Raw genomic sequence first — 20,370 nt, 5'->3', positions numbered from 1 at the left:
TCATAAAAGCAAAGCACTAATTCCTTGTTACTTCATATGATTATGAGCTATACATCTGTCAAATCGTACATGAAGCCGCTCCCAAACAAGATAAATTTATCAACTAAACTTTACATACATATGGGCATGTATCATATATACACATTTCATACGTAAACTATACGTAAGTGCTTTATAAATATGTATAAATGTATACTTGATAAGGTACATATTAGATAAAAATATATTTTGACATATGGTTTGAAATGACGATTGAGAAAAGATTGAGAACAATTCTCGATTTGGGAAAAGTCGATAACATCTCGATCGGTGAGAACAATCAAAACTAGTCAAAAGGCACCTAAAATCGGTAGTTTTTAAGTCGGGGTTGGGGTCGGGTTCGGGGTCGGAGCCAAGTTCCTTGCTTGCGACGTGCGCCGTAACCGTTGCGCCGTGTAACCTTCTGTCAGCCGTCGTCGGCAGAAAGCGAGTATTCAGTGATTAGAGGAAAGATGGCTACGAACTTTGGCGTAGAGTGTCAGTACTTTTACGAAGATGTCGTCTATCGTGTGGATAAGAAAGGTAACGTTGTGTTCGGAATTGTTATGGAAAATGACGACCAAGATTTGTCCGAAGAAAGTTCTGACAGCGAAGAGAGCCAAAAGAGGAAAAAGGGCGAGATTCGCGTGGTCTGGCATCCCTCCGGTGTCGAGGAGTTGGTCAGCTCGAAGAAGGTATTTAATAATTAACACGATACGCAAATACATCGCTTAAAAGTAGTAGACTATATATAAATTGGTTATTAATATTTCATTACATTATTACCTTTTTCTTATTGTATTTGTTTCTAATTCTATGAAAAGCGACACCTGTCATACCAACGAATCTGCAATTGAATGTTACATTCAAATTTGAATCCATATCTGATATAATAACTGTAACTGTTTATTGTTGCAAGAATATCACGTTTTCTAAAAATGAATTTTTTATTTATAGGTACATTTAGCAGATAGAACACTTATGCCAGGAGATGTTGTACGTCGAATGATCAAAGGAAAGGATACACAGAGAGGATACTGTAGGGATATTGAGCTTACTGCCTGTGTTCAAGTGATTGGTACTAAACAAGTGCTTACCAATATTAGGAGCGAAGATTTAGTTCCTTTGGAAGTATGTAATCATACATTTATAGCTATTATTTTTATCAAAGTAACTCATACATCATGATTAATAGTTTATGTTTATAGGAATTTGCAACAGATATAGCTGTTTGTATGGATTCATGGGTTGGTGGCATAAAAATGGCAAATTTTAAATTGTGGCTTACTACACCTGATGGATCTCGTTGTGTCATAAATGAAACAGATTCTCGTATTTTAGGACAATTAGAGGAGAGACGCGATAATGTAAGAATTAAATCCAGAATAATTATTTGATTAAAACTACAATGAAAATTTTTTAGGATAATGATTTTCCTCATTCTTCTGAATTTTATCCTGGTCAAAGTTTGTGGGGACCAGTTCACTGCCTGGAAGATGCACAATGGATTACATGTACAAAAGAAATGAAAGCAAAGAGAAAATCTAAACCACAGAAACTAACAAAGGTAATTGTAGAAAAGGTAGAAACAGATTGGGTAGGAGTGCATTGGCAGTGTAGAGCATATTCAAAGGATGGTGCTTGGTCAGATCAAACTCAACCAAAATTCGTAGTCGAAGGAGAAAATTTGAAGAAACTAAAATTATTGAATGTTTTTGAACCATCTACTGTGCAAGTGGGAGATCGAAACTTTTATGTAATTAAAAGTGATGAAAATGTCATTACACGAGAACAATGGAGAAAACAACAAAGAGACATTTTTCAAGTTCCTAAACATAGTCCAAAGAAAACACGTCCAAATATCAGTGTGACAAAGCCTGTTGAGGATAGAAAAAAGGAGAAGGATAAAGATAAAGTTAATGAACAGCAAACATTAGAAGAGAATGCTCATAATAATATTAACAATTTACAAAATATTACAAGCAATAATACTCTAATTCCTCCAGTACAAAACCAGAATACTGAAAGTTCAGATGATTGGGATACAGAAGATACTGGATCACAAAGCGACAGTGCTTCGGTAAGATCTCTTATTACTTTTTTCACTTAATATCTAGTCAATGATAAACGTAAGATAATGAATGAAGATAATAAATTTTAATATTTCCAGGTATCTAGTGGATGTTCTAGCATGTCATCCATGGGTAAAAAGAAAAAAAGCCCAGCTTTAATGACAAAGGTTCTGAAAAAGAAAAAGTTATGTAAGGCAAAGAAGAAGATTCCACCAGTTCCATTGATTCCAGGGACTAAAATTGTTGTGGAAACATTGTCTACAAGTACAAAAGCTAATGTTGTATGGCAAGATGGTTCAGTAGAATTTGGTAAATTTTATAAATATCTGTTTTGATGATGTGTTACTTTTCGGTAATATATAAGCTGTATAACTTCTATTTCTGCTTTTAGGTATTCCATCAACACAACTTTATCCGATTCATCACTTAGATGATAAAGAATTCTTCCCTGGTGATTTTGTAGTTGATCAAAAGGAAGAGTCTAGAATGTATGGTGTAGTTCAAAGTGTTGACCATCAGGGTAGAACAGCTAAAATAAAATGGTTTAAAACATACACTTCTAGTCAAAGTCCGCAGTAAGTATATTTACTACTGATACATTTTTAATTGTAACTAATGGAATTTATTGGAAAAATATAATATTAAACTTGATAAATATTTATTAGACCAACTTTACTAGAAGAACGTGAAGTCAGTGTATATGATTTAAAAGATCATCCAGACTTTCAGTACAGACCAGGTACATTAGTAATTCGAATAGCTAATTTTGAAGGAGAAGATGCTGGATGTACTGCTGGTCAAGTGCTAGATAATTATCCGGAAGGACGAGTTAAAGTGTGGTGGGTTGATGGACATGTAAGTATGTGTTGGCCTCAAGATTTGTATAAAGTAGGTGAATATGATAGTGACGAAGGAGAACTTTGGGACGATGTATCGTCTGACGCGTCATGGGAAACGGAATTGGAAGACTGGTATATCGCCGATACCGATGGTACAGAACAAACAGAATTAGAAAATATAAAACCAAAGCTAGCCGCACACATCGAGAAAGCTCGCATTGCAATGTCTAGACTGGAAGAGATTTTCACTCAAAATCCCTCACTTCAGACAACCGAAGTTATGAGAAAATTATTAGAAGTTTATAAAGATTGTCGATACATGGATAAACTTATGGGTACCTCTTTCTTCCATGAATGTCATTTTCAAGGACTTCTGGAGAGAGTCCGAGAACGTGGTCGTGCAAATGTAGCGCAACGTATGGCGGATCAAGTAACAAGATTATTTACGCATAAATCTGATGGATCAGAAGAAAATATAGAAAAGAACAATATAGAAAATTCCAATAATATACAATCAGGAAGTAATCCTTGTGAAAAGATCATTACCACTGTAACGGATATGACAGAATCCATCGATCATAAAAACGATGAACCCACCAATAAACAGAACGTAAAAGGTGAAGGATCTGATCGTTTATTTATTAATGTTAATCCTAATCCTGAGGATTCTGGATTGTATTCTGCAGAAAATTCAAAGAAAGAGTCGGGTTCGAGTGACTCTAGTGGGGAATTTCTACTTAGCGAGGATGTGAACAACGTACCTGATCGTTCAATAGACAAACCAGAAATAAATAAAACTTCCAAAACTCAGATGCACATAACAAGTTCTCACGTGGCTAGTTCTCAAGTTTGCGTTAAATTGTGCACTTTAATAAAAGCTCAACTTGTACTAGCGCATGCAGAAGTTTCTAGACGATTCGGGTTATCAAAGATGTCATTATCCGATGCCGAAAAAGGATCGTCGCCTTTGAAGAAGCAGAAAAAAGAAGAAGAAAAACGTATAGAATTATTACAAGAACCATCAGAATATTCCATAGAAATTCCACCACCAATATATACAGAAGGAGAAGGATTTTCTATAGAAGAGACAGCACCAGATAGTCATAAATTTAAATTAACAATGTTTCAGCCTACAGATCCTACAAACTTTTTCAGAACTGTTTCCAAGGAATTAAAACTTTTAAAAAGTTCACTTCCACCCGGTATATGGGTAAAGGGATTTGAAGATAGAATAGATTTATATTCTGTAATGTTTCGTGGACCTGAGAAAACACCATACGAAGATGGTCTTTTTCTTTTTGATTTTCAATTATCTGCCGATTATCCTGCTGCTCCACCACTTTGCCATTATATTTCTTACTGTAATGATAGGTTAAATCCCAATCTGTATGAGGATGGTAAAGTTTGTGTAAGCTTACTTGGAACATGGTCTGGTCGTGGAACGGAAGTGTGGACAAGTTCCTCAACTCTCTTGCAAGTTATAGTCTCGATTCAAGGCCTTATTCTCGTACCAGAACCATATTTTAATGAAGCTGGATTCGATAAACAAAAAGGCTCTCAACAAGGAAAAGAAAATTCAAGAATGTACAATGAAATGGTTGTACTAAAATTGGTTCAAGCACAGACTAAGTTATTACAACATCCACCACCTGTATTTAAAGATATTATTATTGGACATTTCAAGAGGCATGCAAACAAATTATTGCAACGTTTAGAGTTGTGGATGGAAATTTCTGAACAACATAATAATCAACACCCATTATCTCCAGTAACACCTACTACTTTTAAACAAATATCTGACGTTGGTATGTTGTAATTTTTCTTTCTTTTAACCTATGAAAACTTGCAGTCGATAATTTTAATAATTACTCTTTTATCCAGATAACAAAATTTTACCAGAATTTCCATTAATACCAGCGTCTAGAGGTTTCTGTATAACACTCCGTAAAACTTTAGCTATATTCAAAGAAGTGCTGATTAAAGAGGGTATTATAGAAAGAAATAGCGATGTACGTACTTGGGAAAATATCAAGGAGCAAACAAAGAGCGAAGGTCACGAAACAAGCAAAACTGCTGACAGTAATACAATGGAACAAGACAGTAAAAAAAAGATCAGTGAAGGAAGTTCCAAATTAACTCCAAACGGTAGCCTATCAAAGGACCGTGTATCATCTTCCTCCACGAATATTTCTTCTACATCACTAAGCGAAACGAAGAAAATTACGTTGGATCATACCATCAGCTAGCCACAAGGTAAACCTAAATTTAAACCAAAAAATTTAGTTCGTAAAAGATACACGATTATTCGGTAATACATTCAATTAATTTATTATGTATATATAATATATATATATATTATTATATATAATAATATATATATTAATATATATATTAAAGATATGTTCAATGATGTTCGCGGTATTTATTTATTAATATGAACACCACTACTAACAAACGATAACTTTTAACAGAAACGCCGCTGTCATTGCTCCGCAGCTAGAGATATTTGTTACTATAGAGTAACCACATAGTAACGTAATAAATACGATCATATAGGCATGTATGAACAAATAAGATCTTGTTCTTGTATACAATTTCGTAAATTTCTGGGATATATTACACAATTTAATTTATGATGTTATATAGAATATATAATAATAAAAATACATATATGTATATTATATATAATATATAATATTATAATATTTACGAATATAAAATTAATATTTGGTCACGGGATACTATATATGCATTTAGTTCTATAATTCTGCAATGAAAATAGAGAGCGTTTCTCAAAAACGCAGTTTGACTGAATTATTAAAACAAAGAAACAAGGAAGGAGAAAATAATGTCAAATATTGAATAAGCGAAAAAGTATTGTCACTGCATAAAGAATGAGAAAAATTAAAATGAAGAAATAAAGTAACCAATAAAAGGTAGCAATACGTTAAGCCAACGTGAAAACATTTCTCAATATAGTTTAAGAAACACGATAATAATAGTTATTAATTCTACATGCATTTCACTGAATACAATCGAGTAATGACGCCACCAACCTTACGAAAGAGAAATTCATTATCCTTCAAATATCTTAAAAATCATTATGCCATTTAATAATTCAATATTTCAAATGAAATTACATGATTTTGATTGCAAATAGGTTGTAGTTTAGGCACAAAAAGATTCGTATTTAGATGAGAAACCTATGACAATTAATGTCCAATGTTATAGATACTTCTAACGTAGTATATAAATTATAAACAAATTATTATTATACATTCTATTATCTACAGTCAAGGAATTTTCTTTATCGATAATTTGTTTGGTATATTTATAGGAAAAAATTGTTTTTGTGAATTCTTCGTTTTTGTTTTGGTATATATAATATTTATTTGATAATAAAGTACTTGATGTTGTCACGAACATTTGCGAAGAACATTAGTACTTATTACACAACGTAAGCGTTTTGCAGTATTACTTATATTTATTTATTTATTTATTTTTTTTAATTCTACACTTCTTTGGTGTAATAATAGAATATATTTGTTTGCTGCGAGGGATTCATGTTTCTGTAAATTTAAAAATGAATGCATATAACTAGGAGTATGAAACTTAATACACATGAACCGGGATATATTGCATTCTGAGATATATTGCATGCAACGAAATAATCGAAGAACGATTAACATGTTAAGAACAACGTTCAGCTTTGTGTTTTTTACTTGATATTATGTTATATAATCTTGTTTTATTTATACATTATTATATTTTATTTATTTTTCGTACTCCAATTTTAAAATATATGTAGAACCCAAAATAATTATTTATGTAATTGCCCAGTTATTTTATTAAAGGAACAGAATTCCATTGAAAACTTTCTTTTTTCAAGGATGTCTTATTTGCTATTATATTTATACACTTCTAAGTTTAATTTATTTATATACTGCATTTTTTGTTTATTTATATGCTAATATTTATATGTTAATAAACGTCGTAAAAATTTATGTTACTAGGTGGTGTTTAATTCTATTAACTGATTACTCGTAAATATAAATGCAAATTAAAATTGTATTGATCATTCGAATAATTATTTCTTTGTGATATTTTTACGGTACCGGATATGTACAGTATGTGCGCGACTTGAAACATTAATGCACAAATTCATGTTCCACTCTCGCGCCGAAATGTAGTCAGCTTTAAAAAAAACAATCAAGAATTTAATGTGTACGCATCATATACATTTTATCTGCATGTTCTTTCCATTATATCGATTTGTTCTTTTCGTTGAATATCTACCAAATATATATATAATAGCACAGAATTTGCGTGTTAATGAAGGATATACGATCACGTAGTACTGTACATGTCGAAGTGTATCTCTTCTGCTGTAAATCAGTAGATTTGATATTCTTCGACCATATTGCAGTGTTGTCAAGCAATCGCCATAAAGTGCGGCGACTTTGGAATTCTTGCGCCAACAGGGTGCATACAAAATGGGTACAGACAGAGACAGGAAAGTAAAAAAAAAAGAAAGCATATGTTTGCGCGAACGTTTCCTCGAAATCATGTGGTGCTGAATACATAAATAAAAAAATGAAAGGAAAAAATCACAATTATACCAGGGAAACTGCAATCTCTAGGAAAAAAAAAGGAAAGGGAGAGAAAATGTATTAAGTAAAAATGATAGCTAAACTAGACGAAGAAAATAACGAGAGGGGACGAAGCAATGCGAGTACTGTCTTTTAAGGCAGAGAAGAGCTTGTATTGTGAAACGTGATGTTTTGGAAAGCCTTGTATATGTGCCAGCTATTTCTATTTACATTATGATGGTAATTATATCCGTAAGTTGCATAGAGCTTTATTTTCGCCGTAAAATTACTTTAATATTGTATGAAAAGAACAGATGGAATATATTTAATTATTCGAGTCAACATATAAACTGTCGATACCAACATTTTAAATGCTGCTTCAGTGACTGTTTCTCATGATCCTTTGAAACATTATACATACATGTAAAGTATACTAAACTAACGATTTATTTTACAAATTTAGTTCGTAAGTATATGTAACTATTTTGAAAGTTAATTAAGATATATTTATATATTTAATTTAAATAGAAATATTTCAAAGGATTAGTGAACAACTACATAGAATATTATTATAAACCTTCTAATATAAGGCATTAATCTTAACTATATCTATTTCGTGTATTAGAGAAAGTATCTCATTTGATATTTAGTTGAAGATCTTTTCTCGTTGGTATCGACTAATTTAATATATTACAACGATCATGTAATAATCTATTACTTGTAATTTGATTTCCTTGATTTTTATTTAATAAAAAGTTAGTATGTGCGATTAAAAAATATTAACTGACTATAAATCTTTTCTGTTTCATAGATCCTACCCATACTCACCTGAATCTTCGACCTGCACTCCCGATAATCTGCTTCATATCCGAACCGTCAAATTCCAACTACATTCTGGATTTCCACATTTCTTTAGGCGATTATTCAATGTCAAGCACGCAAAAAATTCAATTTCTAAATATTTAAATCGCCTTAAATCATAGTGTACAATTCGGATGAAGTATTTTATATAAACTTGTACATATATTATTATATGCTTGTATAAATTTATTTTAACTAAGTCAAGTCGTTTGTCATATTTACTTGAATAATTATTTACTATTAAATTATAAGTATAATTTATTTTACTTTTGCCTGCAGTTACAAAAACAAATTAAACAAATTTTAATACGTGTAAAAGATATTAAATATTTACTAACACAAATAATTGACAGAATTAATAAACAGATAATTAAGGAATTTAAAATACCAATTAACAAAGATAACTTGTTTAGTGCCCTCATAAATGCTCATACAAAAAATTGTTTTTATCTCTTGTAAAAATGCGATAAGATGGGTTTCCATTTGTTATCAAATATCTTATCAAAACGTTGATTCACACGTTCGTATCCACATCCTCATCTCTGACACGATTCGAGCGTTATTCACCTGCTTATTTTACCTGCAAGTGTTAATTTTGATTCTAATCTACCTGTAACGTGGTTAGTTTTGGTAAAAACAACAATGTGTTCTAAAAAGTTATTATGCTATGTTGCTATTAGCCTATGTAAGTATATAAATTAAATTAATTATATTTCAAATACAATACTTTTGAAATAATTGTTACATACTATTAAACGTATCTATTGTGCACTGATGAAAAAGCAAAGAATCGACTTGCGTAAAATATAAAATATTTAATTATAATTCTGGAAATCTTAATTAAAATTTGTAAATTATATTAATCCTAAAATTATATCTTAATAAAATAGTATTAGTAACAATTATGCCACATGCACACAATATACGTATTTATGTCCTCATTTCAGAATTTTTTAAATAGTTATATATGAACATGAAACACAAAATTGAAATAAAATATATACATTGAATATATGTAAAACATTATTAAAAAGATACATTTATAAATGTAAAAAGTTGTAAAATATATTAGTGTGATCAATAAGGATATGAATAAATATTTGTGTAATGATAATAAAACTATATTGGAATATTATTTCTCATTTTTTTTACTTTTACATTCTTATTTATTAATTTTGTATATAGTAATCATGGGAATCTTTATGGATGGAGTTGAAGCAAGACGTAAAATTTTGAAAGGTCGAAAAACAATTACTAGACGTTATTATTGTAAGTAGAAAATATAAAAACAAAATGTGGGGAAAATGATGTATATAATAATTAAATATATCAATTTTTTAGGGGGAACCGCAATACCAGCATGGTCCATAGTACTACTAATAGGAATTAGCATACTATTTGCCGGCGGTGGACTCTACGTCCTATTACAAAAATTTGTGGTTGATAATGCTGATACTGGAGAAAGCCATGCATCATACCAACCTGCATTGCAAACTGAAGCTGCACCTTAAATATCAAATGTTATATGTATGTAATGTAGATAAAAAATGTTTTTATACAAAAAATTGTATGCAGTATGACAATTTATTATTTATTTTTATATAATTCTGCATTTAACAATGGATTATTTCAATCTCACTACTGATTAATGTAAACAATGATGTCACTATTTGTACAATGGTATCCTTTTATAGCATCTCTTTTCTTACTAGCAATTTCATAAATTATGGATTATTTATATCTGATTATGTTATCGAAAGATACGTAAATTACAACAATTACCATTTAATGCATAGTATGATCAAAAAACAATTACATTTTGTTTTGTACATTCCGATAAAAGAGAGTTATTAATTTTTAGATTTTTTAGATTATTCATTCAATACATATATATAATATATATATGTACTTAATGAATATATGTGTGTGTATATATATATATATACATATATATATATATATATTATACACTGTAGTCAATTATGAATTAGTACGAAAGAAAGAAAATCTTATGTCTTAAAATTCTCTGCGGTGATACTTATCAGGATCAAAATATGATGTTACAACAACGCGATTATTGAATTTTCGTCCTGTAAGAGTCTGCTGTGCTTTCTGACAATCAATCACACTATTAAATTCGACAAATACCTGCAACATTAAGAAACTTATTAATATATTTTTATAAATTAAAATAAATTAATGTTTTATTATATTAAAAAACATACTTTCCCACATCCAGGTACATCAACACCTTCTATAGGTCTAGGTATTTCCACAGATCGGACCACACCATATTTATTACACTCTTCCTTGATGTCTTCTAAGATATCTTCATATTCTTCTTCTTCCATTAATTCTTCAGGTGTTACCATATTTAGCAAGCAAAGAACCTACATATATGTCATAATACATTTTTGTTAAATGCAATACATGTGTGTTTTATAATGTATTATTAAGAAATTATGATTTAATGAATATAATGAAAAAAGTAAACAATAGATATTGGAAAAGCAGTAGGCTATACATGAGGAACTATATAATGAGAAACTGGTGGAATGCTGTAGGGATTATAGGGTGCTGAAAAGAAAAAGGATGAGGTAAAGTGCTTAAGAAACAGAGTATCAAAATAATTAAAGAAATAAAGGAACAATATTAAAAAAGAACAGTGCAATAAAAAAAGAAAACTAAAAATACAAAGGGATAGAAGGGGATGTAAACATAGTTAAAAAACCAAAGACAGTAGTATAGTACAGGTTAAAATAGAGTATAATTTAGTATAATAAGTTGGAATGGATGATAGCAGAACCAAAAAGAAGCGAGAAAAGCATGAGTCGTAAAAGCATATGATATTTTAAATAACTTATTATATTAAAACTAAATTCATCTCTTGAGAAGAATCCGAAATATATATATTTATTTATTCATTTATATTTTTGTTTATATATATTTATATATTTATATTATATATATAAATGTATTATAGTAAGAAGTTATAATTCAAATTATCTTACCTCAGTAGCTGGCCCACTTGTGCCCACCATTGATAACCCAGGCACCTGAATTTGAACTGGAGCTTGTGCACCAATCATAGGGTTCTTGGCACCTACGCTAGCTCGTTGAACAATCAGTTTCTTGTCTCCCAGCTGCATTCCATTTAATCCAGCAATTGCTTGATCAGTCATTGACACGTCAACGTACTCGCAGAATGCATAACCCTTGGATAGACCTGTAGCTGAATCCTTTACTAAATTGAATGCTCTCAGTTGTCCAAAACTCATCAGTAACTCCTTCACCTGTATTGTAAAAATAACATTATTTATTTAGTCATGTAATATCAATATAATTTAAATTCATATAGACTATGCAACTTTTAATTTTATTACATTTCCCAACATAATTAATAAACACAGATATTTCAGATTATCATAATGATTTAACAGATACAGCAATTTAACACGTTTTCTGCATATCGAAAATCTAATTCAACGAATTTTAAATATATCACAAAAATCCGATCAGCAAAAGCTGCAATAGACTAATTACTTATGAAAATCTATGAGTATAACTACAATCAATATTGTTGTGATTCCTGTTACCATATTTTGCATTTATGCTTTTAGAAAAATAAAAGACTTTGTAATATAAATAAAAATATACATAAGTAATATGAATACATATAACATAGGACGAAATATTATAAATAATAGGAGAACAAAATAAAGTTATGTAATTTGATTATAAGTCAACAGTGGGCAGAATTCTACAATTACTATAATCCAGCCTTATACAACTGAAATTTTACAGCATACTGATAAGATCTGACAGAGTAGACTACTACCTAACATGTAACTTGTGCACATATATGGAACTTCAAATACAACTAGGCAATACGCAGACAAACGTGCTAAATATCATTACATACTTCACTCTAATCTCTTAAAATTAAAATATAAAATTGATTTATAATTAAATTAGAAAATCATTAATAACGTAAAATTAATTTTGGAATAAGGAAGTAAGTCACAATATCATAACTTAAAACTAATATGAAAGTTGCATAATCAAAAAATAATAAATTTAGTATAATTTCATGTGTATTATATCTCGCCTACTCGAATTCCATATAACATCTTCACTTAATGTCTTTTTTTACATATAAAAGTTTTACTCCAGTCTGGAACAGATCTTTGTCAATGTTTTAATCAGAATACTCTTGCTCTTCAAACGTGGATTTCCCTCACATTTATTTTTGAATTCTCTCTTCAAAAAAACATGTACCTTAAAATTACTTACATCTTTCCATTCCCAAGAAGTAACTGAAAACTCTGAAGCAAAGATAACAGCATGTTGCATTTAATGAAAACTTATTTATCTTCACCTCTAGGAGTCAAAACTCCCAGGTAGTTGTGATCTATGTAATTTTATAATAAGTGTTTGTAAACACTCTAATTCATATCATCAAGATATGTAATTGTAATCTCACATATGATTGCTTAAGCCATCCAAGAAATTATATGCTATTAACTAAGGCATTCCAACGAGGACTATATCATTATAAAACCATCAGGTTCGTATATTCTTATTATTTAGAAGAATAAATTACTATTTTAAATAATTATAGAGATAATAAGAAGAAAAATTCCCATTAAAAGTCCATAAGGAATATCACGTATCAATTAGCGTTACCTACTATATTATTAATTCTTTGGCGAGTAAGCAACACGCTATTATCAATAAAAAACTATCCAATTAGAAAACGCACCATTTGTTTAGAAGAACCGAGATCTTCTGAAAGGGGCTGCAAAAGTCGCATAAGCCCAATACGAAGGCATGAAAATGATATAAGTACTTGCCTCGAGGGACTGGGCTAGCCTCTCTCCAGGCAGTGTGGTATTTTGTCATGTTCAGTAGTAGTAGTAGTGGTAGAAGTAGTGGTAGAAGTAGTGGTAGTGGTAAGCAAATGCTTTTGATCGGCGCAACCCTAAGCTAAGAAATGGGGAGAAAGGGCACTGGTATCAGTCCACAGTTACTATATAATAACCAAACGGTTATATTGCTTTGATTGTATTATTCCATCAATGTATCACTTTAATAACACAGTATTAACTTTTTCCGGCGTTTAAAGTTCACATGTACCGACTTTTATTTTTCTTACTTTCTCTTTGCACTTTGTCTTTGTATTAATGCACATTACTGATACTCGAACACATAAATTCGTTCGCGTAACCTGTAAACGTATCAAAGCACAAGGACGAAGAGCTGTAAAGCCTGTAAAAGCCTGTAAAGAAAACAGCTGCAAGAGAAAAGATACTCCTGAAAAAAATAGGTGCCAAAAGACTTGGAGCTGTTACCAGATGCACATAAGATTATGTGTTGACCCTGTAATCCCATCAAGACAAAAAACAAAAAAAACTGATATACTAGGTAAAATTGATTGATTTGTCTGTTGTAGTCCTAAAAAATCTTTTTGTATGTAATACCACTGCATGAAAACAGGCTCATTCTGTAAGAGTTTCAGATGTAAAAATACGAAGAAGATTTCACTTTTGAAGATTTCATCACCTAACAATACTGCATGACTGCTTTATGTATAACTATTTCTCTTCTCCCTTCCTACCCCTCCCTTTTTCAGTCATTTATTGAAAAATTTCGTATCCCCTTGGCTGGGTCCACGATGTTCCTAGAAAGACTGTAAAAGAAATACGACTGCTGCGACTGCATGCCACCTGAATGCTGCAACGCCTCTAACCAATTTCCTATCCACTATCTAATCATGGCGCTTCGAGAAGAAATACGAGAGATGAAATTCTACATTGCCCTTAGACTTCACTGAACACACAACTGGAATTAGAATCCAAGTCACCTAGCTAAATATAACCTAATCAACGCTGGAATCCAATGGATACACATACATACCTCTATGGCATTTCAGTAGATGACACATCTTCGTAAGTTTGATCTCCGCTAAATAGCTAAATACCTATGTAATAATTTAATCCTTTGGTATAACTCACAATGCTGAGAACTAGCATATATTTAAGGTAATCCTACAGCATTGTTATACAGCAGTGCAGTTGTTTTAATCTCTGATGCCATTTAGATATATTTAATATATTTATTAAAGCTTTTACGAAAAATACTAAATAAATATGAAATAGATTTTAATATACACATAGACATCAGTGAATAAGAACTGCTTCCAAAGGTGTGCAATTAACAAAACTATGTTGTAGACTTGTTTGCATACCTGTTCCTCATTCAAGTAATTGGGTAAACCACCAATGAAGATCTTGTGAGGAGAATCTAAAAATCAAAATATTACATTGTATTTTACATAATATTAAAAGTAAATTTTTAAACATACATAGAAATATAAAGAGTATGTATAAAACATACCGGGAACCGTACCTGGCACGTTCATACTTGGATTATCAGTCATTCCTGGCATTGGTTGATAATCATGTGGTCTTCTTATTTTCAAACTCTGTCCTTTGAAGTTGATACCATCAAATGCCATAGCTTGTGTTGTTTCATCTATCGAACGGAACTAAAAAACAATTTCGTGAATATTTTGTCATGAAACTATAAAAACTATAAATTGCAAAACCTTATTTTCAAATAAACTTTGTTGTACCTCTAAGAAAGCAAAGTTTTTATCTAAATTGATCTGACATGCTAATACTGGATTTCCAGCAGCTTGAGCAAGACCAGATAGATGCATTTGTTGATTAAAGAACTCCATCATTTCTTCTTCAGTCACACCAAATGGAATGTTTCCTACATACAGTCTCCTTGCTTGGCGAGTTATCGTACTACCAACAACTGGAACAGCTGCTTGTGGTGTATCTGCCACAATGTTTGCAGGTATTTGTCCTGCAGCTTGCATAGCTTTATACTGTTATAATTCAAATTAAAATTAAACAAATCTCCAGAAAAAAATTAATTTATTTTGATAACTAATTTAATAAAATTCAATATATTACCTGCAAAGGAGTAATATGTTCAAATCCAGGTGGTGGTACATCCCAATAAAGAGATGGCTTCCTCCTTCTAGAACTGCGACTTTTTTTAGGAGAACTACTTCTTTTCCTATCTCTTCTATCTTTAGAACGTGAACGAGAACGTTTTCTACGATCTCTACTACGAGATCTATGTCTCCTATCACGATCTCTATCCCTATCCCTATCTTTCTCACGGTCCTGACGGTCTCGATCTATCAATACATAAATATATAAATATACATATAAATACACATGATTTCACATTGTTATTAATAATGAAAAAGCTATTCATATGATACTTAATGTATAGCATATAAATTTCTCTTAATGGCCTAATACATTTTTTAAAATTATTATATTTAAAATTTTATAATTTTGATACATGTTAAACTTCCATACAATTTCATACATACATCAATAACTACCAACTACTATCTGTATATTTAACTTGTAATATACATATACATATATGTTATATGTACTTAGTCATTACCTACATTTGAATGATTAAAGTTACAATCCTAAAATGTATAATTAATAATTCATAACATATAAAAAATATATAATAGAAATTTTGAAGTTGATGAAATAATATGTAAATCATTATTGTGACGTAATACTACATATAATGAAAAATGTACCCATAAGAATGATCTTCGTAGATGCTTATTTTCAGGTTACCGTTAAACTCACAAGATCTTGCAAAAAATATTTGAACACTATTTTATTCACACTGAAATTAAGTAAACGTTGAATAGTTTGAGATCTCTTAAGAAAGAAATATTGAAAAAAATGCCTCAAGATATGTTGACTCTTCTTGGGAGTATTTCTCCGGCCATTACGATCACTCACTCGAGTTATTTACCTGACTGTAACGCGGGAACAATGACGAAAAAGCACAGTATACTTGGCAAAGGTCTCTAAAGAGACCTTTGGGATATTTACCTCCATTATAATCTTCGCCCATTTTTCAGTTACCTAAAACGTAATTTTATTTTGAAGAAGTAATAATATAAATAACAACGAAGTTAACGAGTGTCAATTGCTCTTAAAACAAATTTTTATTCTAAAATGGCGATAGGCTAAGTAGATGTTCGCTAGGAATAATTATTTTGATACAATATCAGGTTCCAGATGGCGTAAGATACAACCGGAATTGATTTCTCTGGTATATTATTCTGATAAATATTTAAATATAAATGTATTAAATTTTAATCAGCATAGATTGTAAATTTATAATCTGAAATTTCTCAATATTTAAACAACAACAGTTAATTGAAATAAATTTTTATTATACATAGTAGTACAAATATTATATTATACAATATTATTTTATTCAGTAAAAGATTAAAAACATTAAATTAATACTTAATTTGAGATATCATCTATTAAAATAAAATCAAATAAATGATTGAATATATTTTAAAAAGTTTAACAATTTGATAAAAAAATCGCAAGAAATTGTAACATTTTTAATGATATATATTAAATTGTTAAGCAAAAATGTATATAAATAGTTTCAGAGTAAAAAATTATTCCTATTAAGCTTTTTACAAAAATTTTCATATTAATTATATTCAGATAAAACTGATATGACTAATTATTTATGAGTTCATATCTTTTTTTTAAATAAATCTGTTTGTTACGAATGAAAAATCTCAAATATACTTCAATATTTTTTAATTTAAAAGTTTTAAAATTTGTAATGTTCAATTTATCTGATGTTCCAGTAAGATTCTTCTAAACTACCACTCGTGGCGCTTAGATAGCGACTGAGTTTGAATCTCTCAAACACATGTATTAAGTAACGCCATTCCTTGTATTTGTACATTTCAAAATGTCCTAAATAAACTCGAAATGGAAAAAAATGTGAAATCCGTAGACTTATTTAGAAGTTATGATAACATGGAAAATAAGAGAATATTAGAAGAGCGGTTGAGGAAAGCAGCCTGTGTTGGTGATACAGACGTTGTTCAAGAATTACTTAATTTAGGTGTCGATGTTAATGCACGACACTCTGTTAATGGATGGTATTTCTTTGTTAATTTATTATATGCAATTCTTATATTTTTTTCTAATAACTAATAGCAAAAATGTATAATAAGAGTAAAAACATACAATATCTTTCCTTGTATACATGTAATGAAACTGAATGGCCTTGTGTCAAAAATATCAAAATAATGACATAATTAGTATTTTTCCTTTAAGGACTCCTTTACATTGGGCATGTAAAAAGGGGTACTTAGATGTAGCTGCCTTACTTTTAAAAAATGGTGCAGATAAGAATATAAGATCTGAAATTGGAGAGACTCCAGCATTTTTGTGCATCAATCCACAGATTTTACAACTTCTAGATATGCCACTGGCTATGCCAACTGATTCACAAAGAGTCCTAAATGAATCAGCAGTACACAATGTTATGCCTAAATATGTAAAAAGTGATTATGTACATGGAGCTACAGATTCAGGAATTCCTAGAGTAAGAAACAATGGTTTATACCAAGATGGTGAGAAATTTGTAATAATTTAATTTTTTGTAATTTTAATGTTTATACATATATAAATATTAATAGCTCAAGATAATGAAACAGAACATTAAATCTATACATTTTTTTAGAATTAGTATTAAAGATTCGTATTGCTGATGCTCCTGACCCAGATTTTATAGAAATTGAGTTACCACAAAGTGATTTGACATATCAAGCATTGATTTGGATATGTTGCCAAGAATTAAATGTTGAACCCAACCAAATTGTAAAATTAAGAAAACTGCCCAATACTAGGTTGAGAAAAGATGAAGATATTCAACGACTTCAAAACTTCCAAGAAATAGAAGTTGTTACAAATACCGTAAACACATATAAGTACATGCAAAATACCAATGGTATTTCAACAATGGGACATTCAGGAGTAGTAGCAAGTCCAGCAAATGGGTACCAGAGTATTTCTAAGAAAGATCAGACTATTTTATATTAATTATTGGTATCATATATCGTTTTTCTTCTTTTCATATGTAATTAAACGAAGAAAACTAACATTTAAGTAAAATACAATATATATGCAATTAGGTATGTCAAATTTAAAGTGCAATAATTAAACATTTTTAATATAACAAAGTACTTAAGGTAATAATAAGTAGAAAGATAATTTTTTAACCTTGTTTACTAGATTTAATAAAGTAATAAAAAATAATTACACTTTTTTATTTGTTTTGTTAATTTCTCTTTGGAGAAAGAACCTTTTTTTCCTTTTTAACAGTAATAATGTCTCCTTCAGGAGTAACAGTTACACTAACAATACCAGGTGCAGTACTAAGTTCTCCTGATACATTACGATATGCTTTTGGTCTCTTAGGCTGCACTATTGGCACTCTAACCAAGCATTTGTTTTCTAAAAACAAATAAGAAACACAATAAACATACCTATAATAATAATTAATCATAGTTAGATTGTAAGTCTATTATAAGGAGGTTCTTTGGCATAGTATATTGATTTACATACACATTAAGTTTATATAAAAATATAATTTTTATAAGAATTTTCCTATAAAAATGAGAATTAAATGTAATTAATCAAAACTTACTCAATGTTGTATATATAGGGAGGCCAAGGCTAGAAGATGTTTTAATACGAATAGAACGAATATTAGCCCAGCCCCCTGGGTAGTTTTTAGATAAATAACTGCACGTTGCTAATATATTTTCTATAATTTCTTCTTTTTTCATAGAGGTGTGTCCAATTTGAATTATATGAGTATCGCCATAAGAATGTATCTGCATGACAGTTTTCCTCAAAGCATAATCTATTTCGTGTTTTAAATCTTTGCTATGCATTCGGATGGATGTTGGCAGTTTCCTTTTCTTATAAAATTCTCTTCCCAATAAATGAGATAAATGACCAGCTATTTTTCCATCTACAAGAAAATGATCATAGCTACCAACAAGCTTCCTTTTTAATTCATACTGATCATATTCAGTTTTTACTTGATTCATTGGTATTATAGCCTTTATTCTTGTACAATTGTGTTTACGTAACAAGTTTTCATAATATTCTATCGTTGGCTCATAATCCTTTCTTCTACCTCTTTCAAGATCACCAACAAAAAGTGCAATTTCGTCATTTGATGACACTATTGAATATGGTAATAATCTACAAAATAAATTGGGCGATAAATAGTGTTTTAATAAAATTAATCACACTGATTATTAAAAATAAAAATGAACATCATTCGTGACTTTATAATCACGATTCCTTATAAGGACCTATTGGAGATTAAACATACATATATATATATATATATATATATATATAATCATTTGTGACTATATATTATACATATGCATTAAATCACATAATAATAATATATAAAAATGATTTTTTATTTATTTGAAAAGATACGTATAATTAATGTATAAACGTAAACTTACATTCTAATACATCTTCTTGGAGTTTTAGGTACTCTAATACATGTTATTTGCATAAATATTGATTGGCTTTCGTCATCAAACAATGCATTGTTATTCTTCAATTGTTCTTCAGTCAAATGGTTGATTACGCTAATGCATTGTGATATATGTTCTTTTGACAAATCACTCAAATGTAAGCAATCTGTATTTCCTTCGTCACTAACCCTATCTTCTCTTTTTCGCTTCCGCGATTCTGCAATCTCAGAAATTGCTTTTGTATATGAACTAATTTTTGTCTTATTTTGCACATTATTTTTTTCAGAAGATCTTAATGTACGTTTCAATGTTCTATCACTGATCATTTTTGGATTTTTCCCATTTCGTGATTTCTTATTCTTTATGTGGCTGTTACCTTTCGTGTTCTGTGCACTTTTAACTTTCGATAATTCTATACGTTTTTTAATAATTTTACGAGTAGTTACCATCTTGTACACATGGAAATTACTTATGTCCACTTTTCCGAATCTAAGAGCGGAAACGGAAACGGTTCTGTTGATAACTTTCTTATACTATAGTGCATAATG

The 20,370-nt window shown here is 30.0% G+C and overlaps 5 protein-coding genes across 10 annotated transcripts; 3 read left to right on the top strand and 2 right to left on the bottom strand.

Moving 5' to 3' along the window:
• Positions 1–55: 55 nt before the first annotated feature.
• On the top strand, positions 56–8,630 carry LOC126917493 ((E3-independent) E2 ubiquitin-conjugating enzyme UBE2O). Of its 4 annotated transcripts, none has more exons than XM_050724425.1 (9): positions 56–713; positions 976–1,149; positions 1,227–1,385; positions 1,442–2,098; positions 2,189–2,399; positions 2,482–2,665; positions 2,756–4,734; positions 4,811–5,182; positions 8,330–8,630. In XM_050724425.1, the coding sequence occupies exons 1-8, from the start codon at positions 492–494 to the stop codon at positions 5,173–5,175; spliced, it is 3,951 nt and encodes a 1,316-aa protein (XP_050580382.1). In that variant the 5' UTR covers positions 56–491; the 3' UTR covers positions 5,176–5,182; positions 8,330–8,630. The 4 variants fall into 4 exon arrangements, with proteins under 4 accessions (XP_050580382.1, XP_050580365.1, XP_050580374.1 ...); XM_050724408.1 differs by lacking the exon at positions 8,330–8,630 and adding an exon at positions 7,356–8,297; XM_050724417.1 differs by lacking the exon at positions 8,330–8,630 and adding an exon at positions 5,401–8,297.
• Positions 8,631–8,765: 135 nt separating this feature from the next.
• LOC126918053 (uncharacterized) lies at positions 8,766–10,174 on the top strand. Its single transcript, XM_050725644.1, has 3 exons — positions 8,766–9,064; positions 9,565–9,648; positions 9,721–10,174. Exons 1-3 carry the CDS (start codon positions 9,022–9,024, stop codon positions 9,888–9,890), a joined length of 297 nt encoding a protein of 98 aa, XP_050581601.1. The 5' UTR covers positions 8,766–9,021; the 3' UTR covers positions 9,891–10,174.
• Positions 9,945–16,499, bottom strand: LOC126917876 (splicing factor U2AF 50 kDa subunit). Of its 3 annotated transcripts, none has more exons than XM_050725252.1 (8): positions 16,326–16,499; positions 15,363–15,592; positions 15,014–15,274; positions 14,776–14,926; positions 14,627–14,682; positions 11,391–11,672; positions 10,605–10,769; positions 9,945–10,527 (listed from the first exon to the last, which is right to left on the bottom strand). In XM_050725252.1, exons 1-8 carry the CDS (start codon positions 16,345–16,347, stop codon positions 10,396–10,398), a joined length of 1,299 nt encoding a protein of 432 aa, XP_050581209.1. In that variant the 5' UTR covers positions 16,348–16,499; the 3' UTR covers positions 9,945–10,395. The 3 variants fall into 3 exon arrangements, with proteins under 3 accessions (XP_050581209.1, XP_050581219.1, XP_050581230.1); XM_050725262.1 differs by having other exon boundaries at positions 14,788–14,926; positions 16,326–16,498; XM_050725273.1 differs by lacking the exon at positions 16,326–16,499 and adding an exon at positions 16,022–16,306.
• Positions 16,500–17,152: 653 nt separating this feature from the next.
• LOC126920662 (ankyrin repeat domain-containing protein 40-like) lies at positions 17,153–18,581 on the top strand. The gene is made up of 3 exons (XM_050731360.1): positions 17,153–17,410; positions 17,589–17,887; positions 17,998–18,581. The coding sequence occupies exons 1-3, from the start codon at positions 17,238–17,240 to the stop codon at positions 18,354–18,356; spliced, it is 831 nt and encodes a 276-aa protein (XP_050587317.1). The 5' UTR covers positions 17,153–17,237; the 3' UTR covers positions 18,357–18,581.
• LOC126920645 (ribosomal L1 domain-containing protein 1) lies at positions 18,525–20,364 on the bottom strand. Its single transcript, XM_050731307.1, has 3 exons — positions 19,808–20,364; positions 18,964–19,529; positions 18,525–18,770 (listed from the first exon to the last, which is right to left on the bottom strand). Exons 1-3 carry the CDS (start codon positions 20,269–20,271, stop codon positions 18,595–18,597), a joined length of 1,206 nt encoding a protein of 401 aa, XP_050587264.1. The 5' UTR covers positions 20,272–20,364; the 3' UTR covers positions 18,525–18,594.
• Positions 20,365–20,370: the final 6 nt, after the last annotated feature.

The sequence above is a fragment of the Bombus affinis genome, chromosome 1 (genome assembly GCF_024516045.1).
Source record: "Bombus affinis isolate iyBomAffi1 chromosome 1, iyBomAffi1.2, whole genome shotgun sequence".
In the NCBI taxonomy this organism is placed as follows: Eukaryota; Metazoa; Arthropoda; class Insecta; order Hymenoptera; family Apidae; genus Bombus; species Bombus affinis.
Note: the sequence above shows the minus strand (reverse complement) of the source record. Positions and strands in the feature narration are given on the sequence as shown.

Excerpts from the sequence above, each read along its gene's own strand:
- LOC126917876 (XM_050725252.1), bottom strand. The coding sequence starts at position 16,347 with ATGGGCGAAGATTATAATGGAG. Across the intron at positions 15,593-16,325 it reads GGGCGAAGATTATAATGGAG|ATCGAGACCGTCAGGACCGT; the intron begins GTAAATATCCCA and ends ATGTATTGATAG. Across the intron at positions 15,275-15,362 it reads AACATATTACTCCTTTGCAG|TATAAAGCTATGCAAGCTGC; the intron begins GTAATATATTGA and ends GAATTATAACAG.
- LOC126917493 (XM_050724425.1), top strand. The coding sequence starts at position 492 with ATGGCTACGAACTTTGGCGTAGAGTGTCAGTACTTTTACGAAGATGTC. Across the intron at positions 2,099-2,188 it reads CACAAAGCGACAGTGCTTCG|GTATCTAGTGGATGTTCTAG; the intron begins GTAAGATCTCTT and ends TAATATTTCCAG. Across the intron at positions 4,735-4,810 it reads TAAACAAATATCTGACGTTG|ATAACAAAATTTTACCAGAA; the intron begins GTATGTTGTAAT and ends TCTTTTATCCAG.
- LOC126918053 (XM_050725644.1), top strand. The coding sequence starts at position 9,022 with ATGTGTTCTAAAAAGTTATTATGCTATGTTGCTATTAGCCTAT. Across the intron at positions 9,065-9,564 it reads CTATGTTGCTATTAGCCTAT|TAATCATGGGAATCTTTATG; the intron begins GTAAGTATATAA and ends TTTTGTATATAG. Across the intron at positions 9,649-9,720 it reads AATTACTAGACGTTATTATT|GGGGAACCGCAATACCAGCA; the intron begins GTAAGTAGAAAA and ends TCAATTTTTTAG.
- LOC126920662 (XM_050731360.1), top strand. The coding sequence starts at position 17,238 with ATGGAAAAAAATGTGAAATCCGTAGACTTATTTAGAAGTTATGATAAC. Across the intron at positions 17,411-17,588 it reads CGACACTCTGTTAATGGATG|GACTCCTTTACATTGGGCAT; the intron begins GTATTTCTTTGT and ends TTTTCCTTTAAG. Across the intron at positions 17,888-17,997 it reads CAATGGTTTATACCAAGATG|AATTAGTATTAAAGATTCGT; the intron begins GTGAGAAATTTG and ends ACATTTTTTTAG.
- LOC126920645 (XM_050731307.1), bottom strand. The coding sequence starts at position 20,271 with ATGGTAACTACTCGTAAAATTATTAAAAAACGTATAGAATTATCGAAA. Across the intron at positions 19,530-19,807 it reads CCAAGAAGATGTATTAGAAT|ATTATTACCATATTCAATAG; the intron begins GTAAGTTTACGT and ends TTTATTTTGTAG. Across the intron at positions 18,771-18,963 it reads CCCTATATATACAACATTGA|AAAACAAATGCTTGGTTAGA; the intron begins GTAAGTTTTGAT and ends ATTTGTTTTTAG.